The sequence below is a fragment of the Nomascus leucogenys genome, chromosome 7b, assembly GCF_006542625.1.
Source record: "Nomascus leucogenys isolate Asia chromosome 7b, Asia_NLE_v1, whole genome shotgun sequence".
Classification (NCBI taxonomy): domain Eukaryota; kingdom Metazoa; phylum Chordata; class Mammalia; order Primates; family Hylobatidae; genus Nomascus; species Nomascus leucogenys.
In genome coordinates this window covers 13,334,157-13,345,335 of record NC_044387.1, presented here as the reverse complement: position 1 = coordinate 13,345,335, position 11,179 = coordinate 13,334,157, and the positions used below count along the sequence as shown (strand labels likewise).

Sequence of the window (11,179 nt, the reverse complement as noted above, 5' to 3'; positions counted from 1 at the left end):
AAGCAAGAATGGAACAGTGAGAGTCCTCTCTCCTATTCCTGAACAACAAGGGCTACAGAAGGAGATCAACAAAATTAAGTGACTTCTTTTCTGCAGAGAAGAAGGAGGCAGAAGTCATTGGTGCGAACACTGGCCCGTTCCTGTCTGGCTGTTGCTCAGCCTGGACAAAGAGTGGGTATAGTGAATGCCTCCTGCAAGCCCAGCCTTTCAGGATCTCCCCAGGAAACAGAGCGCTGTGGTTAAACTTGGAGTCTCCAGAATCTGGGCCTGTCACTTATTAGATAAGAGATTGGCCAAGTCCTTTAGCTGAACTTTCTTCACATGTGAAACAGATATCACCCAACACTAAAGATAAGGGTGATGGGTGAATAAAACAATTTTTTGCAAAATGTAGCACATTGCCTTGCACAGAGAGAGACATCACAAAACCCTAAGCTACTTCCACAAGCAACCCATCAGCAAGTCCTTCAAAGTACACTAGACTTGGATGCCTTCGTCCACTTCCACAACTCCCCCCACTCCCAGGTCCAAGCCAACCCCATCGCTTACCTAAGTATTATCTATTGCTGCATGATAATCTCGCCATAAACTTCGAAGCTTAACATACAATTGTTATCTCACAGTTTCTTTGGGTCGGGGGTCTACTCATGGCTTAACTGAGTTCTCTGCATTGGGCTCTTAGGCTACAGTCCAAGTATCGGCCAGGGCTGCAGTCTCATCTGAGGTTCCACTGGGGAAGAATACGCTTCCAAGCTCATGTGGCTGTGGGAGGATACAGTTCCTTGCAGTCTGTTAGACGGAGGGTCTCAGGCTGTCTCTGGCTGTCAGCCAGAGGCCACCCTCATTTCCCTGCTATGTGGGCCCCCCAACATGACACTGACTTCATCAAAGCCAGCAAAGAGGGAGTCCCCTTGCAAGACGGGGCATTACAATATTGTACACCACAGTCACAGAAGTGGCATCCATCACCTTTGCCATAGGCTGTTGGTTAAAAGCAAGTCACGGGTTCCACCCACAGTGAAAGGGAGAGGGTCACACAGGGCATGAACATGAGGGGGCAGATAATATGGGGACCACCCTGGAGTCCACCATATCCTCTGACAGTCTTTTCACTCAAACAGCCCAGCAATCCTGTTAAGACCTATGTTAGATCATATGTCACCCCTCTAATCAAAACCTTCCAGCCCAACCACAGTAAAAGCTGACATCCTCCCATTTATCTGCAAGGCCCTACCCAACGTGTCCACCATTCTTCTCTGACCTCTGCTCCTCCCATTTTTCCAAGTGCTCACTGGGTCCCTGCCATGCCAGGCTCTGCTGTTTTGGGGGCACACCAAGCACAGTCCCTCCTCAGGGCCTTTGCATGGGCTGTTCCCTCTCCTCTCCTGCAACTTCCTTCCCCCACATGCCTACATGGCTTGCCTCTTCACCTCCTTCAAGACTCTGCTCACCTTCCCAGATCACCTTTTTTAAAAAAGCATCCCAGCCCACCCCACACTCCCTATTCCTCTTTTCCAATCTTTTCTACCATTGCACCTTATCGCCATCTGACATACTGTGTATATTTGCTTCTTCCCACAGTAGGATCTGAACCACATGTGAGATGGGAAGAGGACCGTTTTTTTAGTGGCATGGAAGTGAGAGGGGTCAACCCTCCAGACTACCAGTCCCTCCACTACAGATCCTGCCAGCCTCAGCATTCAGCCCCATCACCCAATCTGCCAGCCCCAAAACCAACCTCCTCAGCATCTCCTGAGCACCTATTTGCCCCAATACCAAGCCAAGGACAGACTTGGTCTCCGGCCCTCCAGGATCCTGTCTTCACTAGGAAGGCTGGATAGTGGGGCCCGGAATTCTTCTTGCAACCCCAAAGGGCTAAGAGAGACTGTTTCTGGGAAACTCGAAATCCAGCTACATGGGGCCAAGCTATCAGGTTGCTTTCTTCTACTGTGGCTTCCTGATTCACCTGCCAGAGCCTGGACCTTCTCCCAGGGCCACAGCTCTTTCTCCAGCCCCTCCCTCCACTATTCCCCAGGGGGTCTTACTCTGAGCCAGGAAAGGTGCTCGAGACAGAGGCCACCTTCCTTTCACCTGCTCCTGAGCATGGCCTCTTCTGAGAGGCCCTGGGGGTTGTGTGACACCTCTATGGACATATTCGGAAAGTCAGCTGTCCCCCCGCCCCTATCCAGGAGGCTGGGGCTACAGCAGCCTGGACTTCAGCTCTCTGGCTTTCTGGTTCCCTTCCCACCTGTCTTCCTGGTAGGACCCAGCATGCTCTGGGACAGAGTCCACCTGACATGGGACAGCAGGAGGCTGTTTCTGCCAAAACTGGGTGAAAGTGGTGTCCTCGGTATGGCTTCCCCAGCCAGAGGGGCTATGGTGGTCTCTGTCCTTGGTGGAGTCTCCAGAGTTTGAAAGAGATGGAAGTTTGGGGGCAAGGATGGAACCCAGAGAGAGGCAGGCAAACACACTACTCAGAAAAGGCGAAGTTTATTCCAGTGTCGACAGAGACAGGGTGAGCCTTGCACAGCAATTCTAACATGTCAATCTCCTTCACCTAAGAGGTAAGAACCGGCTGCAAGTCATGGGGTCACTAAACCGGCCGCAGTTACAGTAAGCAGGAGAGATCACGGCTCAGGCCTTCTCAGACTTTCCCTGGGACACACGGCTCTCTGGGGGGGCCCGGCGAAACCACTCAGACCAGGAGCCGTCGTACACGGCCACATCAGGCTTGCCGCAGAGGTAGGCAGCCAAGGCCACATGGCAGGCGGTGACTCCCTTGCGGCACGTGGCAATGAGAGGCTGCGAGAGATCCACCTTCTTGGTCTGGAACAGAGCACGGAGCTCTTCTGGGCCCTTCTCGAAGCCATCCTCAGTCAGGAAGTCCATGAAAGGCATGTTGACGGCGCCACGGATGTGGCCCGAATCCAGTCCTAGGCAGGGCAGAGGACACAGGTTAGGGGATGTATGAGGGCTGGGGACTAATGGGGCCTGGAGGATTCCGTCAGCTGCAGCTGGAAGGATAGATAGCTTTGCAAATAAAAATAACAGCTTTGCTCTGCTTGGAACTCAATTTATTCCCAGCCCCACCTACTATCATTTCTCATGACTTAAGATGCCTGCAACCCCTCCCCTAACATCTGTCTTGAAGTAGAGATGCCCCAAAGCACGCCTGCTTGAGAGGACAGCGGCATGAGTCTCAGCTCCACTAACCTTTACCTTGGGCAAATCATTTCACTTCTCTGAACCTCAGTTTTCTCATCTGTAAAATGGGCTCAGTGGTACATACCTATCTCACAGCCATGTTGAGAAGAGCAAATGGGACAACTTATTGCAAATGCTATGTGCTGAGAACACAGCGGTGAAAGGCAGAGACACAGCCAGGCCCTCTGGGAGATTCCAGTCTAACAGGAAAGACAGATGCTGAACAGATAACCACATAACTAATCAGATATGTCACCCCATTTTACAGATGGATCTGCTGAGGCTTGGCAAAACAACACGGCTCACCTAAGGCCACACAGAAAGATGAAGGCAGACCCAGGATTACATCGGGGCCTCTGGTTTTCTGTTAAGCACACAGTTGCAGAAAGAGCAAGTGACCTGGTATCAGACGTAAGGTCAAATCCCACTGGAGCAAGTTATGTCAGCTCTCTGAGCCTCAGTTTCTCCATAGGAAAAATGGAAATGAGAGTACCCACTGGGTATTGGCTGCTGTACAGAGCGGGTGGCACAAGGAAAGCGCTGGCTTTGGAGGCTGGCCCACCCACCCTGCCATGCTGCGCCCCCAGCCACTCCACCACCTACGGAGGGTGTAGGGGGACAATAGAGACAGTGTGGGCTTTTTTGGTCTCCTCCAAGAACTTGGATGGAAGCAGAGTGGAGGGACTAGGCTGGCTCTAGGGTCCTTTCTGGAACTGCCTCAGTACCCAGTGAGGGCCCTCGGCCAAATCTGGCTTCAGAAGAGCCAGGAATTGGGGCAAAGGGGAAGGCCATGGCCAGAGCTGGTGCCACACACAGGGCGAGGCCACAGGCCAATCTCACACATGCCCCAGGCCACTCCTGTCTTCCTTGAGCAGCCCACACCCTGGCAGGGGTGGGTGCTCTACGGTTGTCCCCACTCCCAGTGCCTAGCCTGCACTTTGGCCTGACACAGGCCTATCTCCATCTCTTTGAGCCCTCCTTGCTCCCCAAATTCCCACCCCCATTCAACCTGGATTATGGGACAGGGCAGGAGCAGGGTGGCAGGAGTGGGAGGGGAAGGATCTGACTAGTGTGGCCAAGGCACAAACTGGAGCCGTGTACAGCCAAGCAGGCCCTGAACCTCCGAGCCTCAGTCTCCCTCCTGCAGAAGGGGGACAAAACCCCACCTAGGCCGGACGAGGTGGCTCACGCCTGTAGTCCCAGCACTTTGGGAGGCCGAGGTGGGTGGATCACAAGGTCAGCTCAAGACCAGCCTGGTCAACATGGTGAAACCCCATCTCTACTAAAGATATAAAAAATTAGCCGGTTATGGTGGCATGCGCCTATAATCCCAGCTACTCAGGAGGCTGAGGGAGGAGAAAGGCTTGAACCTGTGAGGCAGAGGTTGCAGTGAGCCGAGATCACCCCATGGCACTGCAGCCTAGGCAGCAAGAGCGAGGCTCCGTCTCAAAGAAAAAAAAAAAAAAGTAAACCTCACCCACCTCACAGGTGTGTGGGGAAGTCTAACTACTGCAGCTAAAAGCACCCAGTGACCCCGGCAGGCACATGATTTGGTACATCATCACGCCAGCTATGTCCTGGTCCTTTCACCCCGGGGCCAAACAGGATTCCAAAATCTATTAGTACAAGTCGAGTTTGATTGGCAGTGGTGTTTACAATCAACTGATCACCAGTTACAGATTTCTTTCTTCCTTCTCCACTCCCACTGCTTCACTTGAATAGCCGGAAAATAAAGTAGAAAGGCCAGACATGGTGGCTCACATCTGTAATCCCAGCACTTTGGGAGGCCCAGATGGAAGGATTGCTTGAGCCCAGGAGTTGGGTAACATAGCAAGACCCCATCGCTATAGAAAAAAAAAACACTGAGCCAGGCATTGTGGCATGCACCTGTAGTCCCAGCTGCCTGACAGCCTGAGGTAGGAGGATCACTTGAGCCCAGGAGGCTGCAGTGAGCTGTGATCATGCCACTCCGGCCTGGGTGATAGAGCAAGACTCTGTCTCAAAAATATAATAATAATGAATTTAAAAATAAAGTTTGAATATAATGTATAAAATTAGAGCAATTTCTTCCTGTTGTGTTTCATCTGTTTTGCCTGGAAACTTGAATCTAAGATGTGTGCCCACCCTACCAACGAGGAACAATGGATCAGCTGGCATCGAGGGCATTCTTTCCCAAGAAACCCAGCTTTAAAATGTTTCCACAGTGGGCTGGATTGAAGTGCATTTGAAAGAACAACGGGTTGAATCCTGTTTTGTTTTGTTGCCCCCATCCCTGATGACACAGCCCCACTGTGTTCTTCTGATTACATAAAGGGCACCCCTTCTGAGTAAAGATGAAGTCAGGGAGTTTCTGTAGAGCGGGCCTCCCACACTGGGCCAGCTGGACGGGGTGAAGCGAGGGGAGCTCAGGGCCTGTCTGGGGCATTTAAATGAACTGTGGGAAGGTCTGAGATGAATCTGGGCCAGAGAACTTTCAAGAACAGCCAGTTTGGCCAGACGCGGTGGCTTACGCCTGTAATCCCAGTACTTTGGGAGGCCGAGGTGGGTGGATCACGAGGTCAGGAGATCGAGACCATCCTGGCTAACATAGTGAAACCCCGTCTCTACTAAAAATACAAAAAAAAAAAAAAATCAGCCTGGCGTGGTGGTGGGTGCCTGTAGTCCCAGCTACTCGGGAGGCTGAGGCAGGAGAATGGCGTGAACCCAGGAGGCAGAGCTTAAAGTGAGCCAAGATCGCGCCACTGCACTCCAGCCTGGGTGACAGAGCGAGACTCCGTCTCAAAAAAAAAGACAGCCAGTTGGTGGAAAGGCACGTTGGGCCGGAAAGCAGAGGCTCCCATGCTTCTCTTCCCAAGTCTAGCTGAAGGCTTCTGGCTCTCCCTGCCCCCAGCAGGCATGCCCTCATTCCCATAACCTGCGGCACCAGGCACTTGGCAGCAGATGCTCTCAAGAACTGTATCCTCCTCAATCCTCACAAAGCAGGGGAGATTATTCTCTCAGCATTGCTGGGGAGCCCAGGCTCAGACAAGTGAGGTCGCTTGCCCCAGGACACACAGCAGACGTAAATGAAGTCTGATTGGTCTGCCCCCAAAGCCTGTGTTCTTTGACCACCCTGAGCCTCCCTGGAAAAGGAGACTGAGGCTGGGGAATGGATGAGATGACCTCTCATGCTCAACTACTCGAGTTAACATCCCTCAGGCCACTGGTAGGTGTGGATTTTTAAGGCCAGGAAAAGCTGTCTGGCCCTTTCTGCTTTCACTAAGGAATGCAGAGCAGGCAGCCCCAGAAGGCAACCCCTTAACCCTGGCCAGGAAGAGGCAGCCCCACACCTTCCCTCCTCCCTCAGCCAAGCTTCCAGCCCTGGGAGGGACAGGCAGAGTGGATTTTCAGTCCCATATAGCAGCCCGGGAGCCACACCATGGACCCATGACCTTTCCCTCAGTCCCTGGGTTTGCTTACAGCTCACCCCACCCACAGCAGTAGCCTTGGGAAACAGCCCCAACTTGAAGCCTGCCGACCTGGGGTCAAGTCCCAGCCACTTTGCCTTAACAGAGAAGCCCTTTCCTTGTCCCCAACCACAAAGTGGGACCCAGCCTACCTACCCCTGCCTGCCTCCCCTTGCAGGGCTGCTGTAGGTGTCCAGAAGAGACTATATAAAAAGGGTTCTACAAATAAAAACTGCTGATTAGGGGGTCGATACCCTCCTCCCTTCTTCACCCTCACTCCCTCCAAGAAGGGAGGCAAAGAAAATTAAGTCGATAAAGAAACTGGGCTGGATAAACTCCTACTCTGCGTCTCTCACTTCCTCCAGCCCCCCTCACATGTGAGCAGCGCTCCTTTCACAAACAACAGTCAGCGGTGAAAGCACTACCCTGAGGCTAAGCATCAGTATCACACCTGGATGGAACCTCAGGTCTGGCTGACTCCAGGACTAAGGGCTTGTGGAGGCACAAAACTACAGCCAAAGAGGAAGGCACTTGCCTAAGGTGAGCAGGAAGTGGCCGCCAGGTGTCTGCTTCCAGCTCCATTTAGGGTCATTCCTTCCAGAGATGATCAGGGCCAATGCCTGACCCCCAGGCCTGCCACCCCCATACCCCTGTGTGTTACATCTGGACCGCTGAACCTACAGGGTGCCTCCCTGATCCCACACCAAGCTGGGAACCATAAACTTGGCAGAGCCTCATGTGCCTTTGTGTCCCCAAAATATCTTGTATGGGAGGCCAGCAAAGCCTCTTGGAGGAGGGGGTTGGGGCAGGAAGTGCCACACCCTCCAGGATTTGTATCGTTCCTTACCCTTCTCGAAATCCCTTTCCAGCCACTGCTACTTTTTTTTTTTTTTTTTTGAGACGGAGTCTTGCTCTGTTGCCCAGGCTAGAGTGCAGTGGCACGATCTTGGCTCACCGCAACCTCCACCTCCTGGGTTCAAGCGATTCTCCTGCCTCAGCCTCCCAAGTAGCTAGGATTACAGGCGCGCGCCACCACACCTGGCTAATTTTTTTTTTGTTTTTAGTAGAGATGGGGTTTCACCATGTTGGTCAGGCTGGTCTCGAACTCCCGACCTTGTGATCTGCCTGCCTCGGTCTCCCAAGGTGCTGGGATTACAGGCGTGAGCCACCACGCCCGGCCGCCACTGCTACATTTAAACAAATGCGTACTTGTGTGGGTAGGGCTGGCGTGACTCTTCTCATTTTATGATAAGGAAACCCAGAGAGGCCAAGCAACTGGACTGAGGTCACCCCAAGGAGAAGTGGCTGAGCTGAAATGAGAATCCATGTTCCCTGGTGCTCCTGAGGGAAACTGAAAGAGGTGTGAACAGGATTACAGAGGAGGAACTTCAGCATCCCGGGCCTTCAGGAGGCATTACCCACTGCAGGCCATTCTCCTCCTCTGAGCCTCAGTTTCCTCATCTGTAAAATGGGTGAGGACATTGGGCCTGGCACCTCCAAGCTGTCCCTTCCACTTATTTCTTAGGTTGCTTCAGGGCAGGCTGGGAAGCAGCAAGAGAACCAATTCCACTGATCCTCCCCCATGACAGCTTAAATCCCAAGGAGAAGAGGCGTCTTGAACCAAGGCCAGGAGAGGGCTGCAGGCGTTCCCAGCCAGGATTCTCTGGGAGGTGCCAAATGAACTTGAATCTTCAACTCCAGACCTTCAGAGAGCAAGCAGGCAAGAAAAATATGGGGCCTGGAAAAAGCTGCGCTGGAAAGGGCAGAGACCCTGCTGTCCTGGCTCTGTCACTAACTAGCTATGCGGCCTTGGCCCCTGCCTCTGTGCACCTCAGTCTCCCCTCTGTCAGATGAGGTCACCGTTCAGGCCCTCCAGCTCTAAGAGTGTGCAAAACAGTTTTCCCAGCATTCTCTCTGTGGGAGGTACAGACAGGAAGAGATGTTTTTCAACAAGTCAGGCAAAATGTTGCACACGAGTTAGATTCTGTAGAGAAGGAGCTCTGACCGAGGAAAGAGCCACAAAGGTGTCCAGAGACAAGAGAGGGCCCTGCTCCTGGAGATGGCCAGGCAGGGACTGGAGGGCCCTCAGCAGGAGTGATGGCAGCGAGACTGCAGTCCTGCCTCTAGAAAAGGGAAGACCTCCGAGGTTCTCTCTGGTTAGGAGGTTCTAGAACTCAGCACTTCCTCTCCTGAGGCTCCCCCCAGCCCTCAAGCAGTATCCAATCCACCTGGCCTTCCCTTCCACAGGAGGGGAACTTCTGAGTCGCCTTCCTGGGGCAACTAGCAGAGGGGACTCCCTCCTGGCCCTGGGAAGTAGAGGTAGGGCAGCATGGGGTGCATCCTCGTTTATAGCCCTCGTTTGAAACAAGGCAGCATTGGATTCGAATCCTGGCTTCCACCACTTAATGTCCTGGCATCTCAGTCTCCCCACCCCCCTGCTGCCAAAACAGGGGCATTGAGCTTTGTTCACTGAGATAATGCGGTGCCAAGTGTCTGGAATGAAATGGCAGCTGCTGTTACAGCTCTGCCGACAGGCTGCAGCTGCCTGGAAAGGTTATGGAACAGACTGCCTTTGCAAACAGCAGTCAGGGGCCCCAGGAGAGCTAGATTTGGGGAGAGGGGGATCCTGGGAAAGGGACACTGTTGATGTCTATAAGGGTTTCTGCGGGAGTTGAGAGGCCTGGAGAAGCTGGATGTGTCCGTGGGAGGTTTCTGTATAGCAATGCAAACGCTGGCTCACGGGCATGACACCCTTAGGTATATCCTAGTACATGTGGGGCAGCTGGTGCCTGGGAGTGGAGGTGGTGGACATGTCACCAGTGACTTCTGCTGATGTCACTCCACACAGATGCTAGGTGGCTTCTTAGCACATGGCTACGAGGACACATTCTTGGGTCCTTGTGCATCCAAGCTGAAAAAGCCTTTAGGTTTGTCTCCACCTTCTGGTTTTATCGATGGAAAGCCTACATGGGAGGATTGAAGGCATGGGACGGACCCTGGAGAGGGTCCCAGTCATCCTTACTCCCTATCCTTCCATGGGGCAATACTCCCCAGGGACCACCCAGCACTGGGACACCTACCTACTGCATCCGGCTCCGGCTCGGTGCCCAGGAACCGCCCTTGAGACCGTGAATCCACCAGCTGGAACCTCTTGGATTCAAGGTTCTCCAGCACCTGCTCGTAGGTCTTGAGCAGGGAGCGGTCCAGTGTGGCTTTGAAGACGGCCGGTTCTGGGCGTGAGGGCTCGGATGTCACCGGGTGGCCCTCCTTCAGCCAGTTCCGGAAGCCACCATTGAGCACTGATACGGTGCGGTGGCCAAACACACGGAACATCCACCAGACCCGGGGAGCATAGAAGCTGCCCAGGTGGTCACCATCATACACCACCACGTGCGTGTGGTTGCTGATGCCCAGGCGGCCCACATACTCGGCGAAGCCAGCCTCGCTGGGCAGCATCATCTCGTAGGGCGACGCCGTGTCCCGGCACTCTTCTATGTCAAAGAAAGAGGCGCCGGGTACGTGGCGCTCGAGGTACTCCTTGCGGGCCTCTCGGGTGCCTGGTGAGTACCAGGACGCGTCCAGCACCCGCAGGCCGGGCCCCAGCTTGCCAGTCCTGATGGACTCCGCCAGCCACTTGGTGGAGACCAGCGCCCGGTAGAGCACCTGATGAACCATGGTTTCAGCTCTGCGTGTCACCTGGCACGGGTGGGAACCAGGAAAGAGAGACAGGCGTGAGGAAGGAAGTCGGTGTGTGCAGTAGGGTGAGGCCTGGGAGAAGCTCTTTCTCCCTCCGCACTCCCCCCCGGTTCCTTGTTTACAGCAAGCCAGCAGGGCTGGGGCGTGCAGCGGGGTAAGTTTGCAGATTCCCTCTGGAAAGCCGGCCCCGCCCCTCCCAGTGGGCCCGGGGGCCCAGCGCAGAAGCGGGTGGGGCAAGAGTTTCCGAGGACTCCAGAGAGGGGCGCTTCCTGGGGCGGGGGTCTGGCTCCTAGAAGCTACAGTACTCGATCCTGCCAGGAAAGAGCAGTGAAAACATGCCCGGGATGGGGGGCGATGGCATCTTGGGCTTAGAATCCCCTTTCCTTCCAAGGCAGAGGGGGTGGGCGCACGGCGAGGAAGCTCCGCGGGCCGCGCACACGCCATCGCCTGCGGCCTCCCCAGGCAGCCCGAGCTCGCCCGCCTCCAGAGTGCCCGAGTCCGGCCCGCAGCTCGCTGCCCTCTGCCCTAGGTGGTTCAGGTGTTCCCGGGGCACCCCGTCCCACTCTCGCAACGCTATCCTTCCCCTAGCAGCAGGTGGCCCGGCCGGCGGCCCAGGCGCCCGGCCGCCGCCCCCGCCCCGCACTCACTCGCCCCGGACGCAGCGCTGGCGCTCGCCCCGGCCCGCTCGAGAAGTTGGCCGGTTCAAACCCCCAGCCGCAGCTCCCCGGGCGGCGCGCACCATCGCGTCACCGCCAGAGGGGGGACCCTGCGCCGCCCGCCGCCATCCCGCGTCTCCCCCACGCCGCCGCTTCGCGCCCGGCAGCGCCAACCTC

The 11,179-nt window shown here is 55.0% G+C and overlaps 1 protein-coding gene across 1 annotated transcript; it reads right to left on the bottom strand.

Annotated features, from left to right (window-relative positions):
• Positions 1-2,474: 2,474 nt before the first annotated feature.
• On the bottom strand, positions 2,475-11,122 carry TST (thiosulfate sulfurtransferase). Its single transcript, XM_003264712.3, has 3 exons — positions 10,994-11,122; positions 9,731-10,346; positions 2,475-2,933 (listed from the first exon to the last, which is right to left on the bottom strand). Exons 2-3 carry the CDS (start codon positions 10,323-10,325, stop codon positions 2,635-2,637), a joined length of 894 nt encoding a protein of 297 aa, XP_003264760.1. The 5' UTR covers positions 10,326-10,346; positions 10,994-11,122; the 3' UTR covers positions 2,475-2,634.
• Positions 11,123-11,179: the final 57 nt, after the last annotated feature.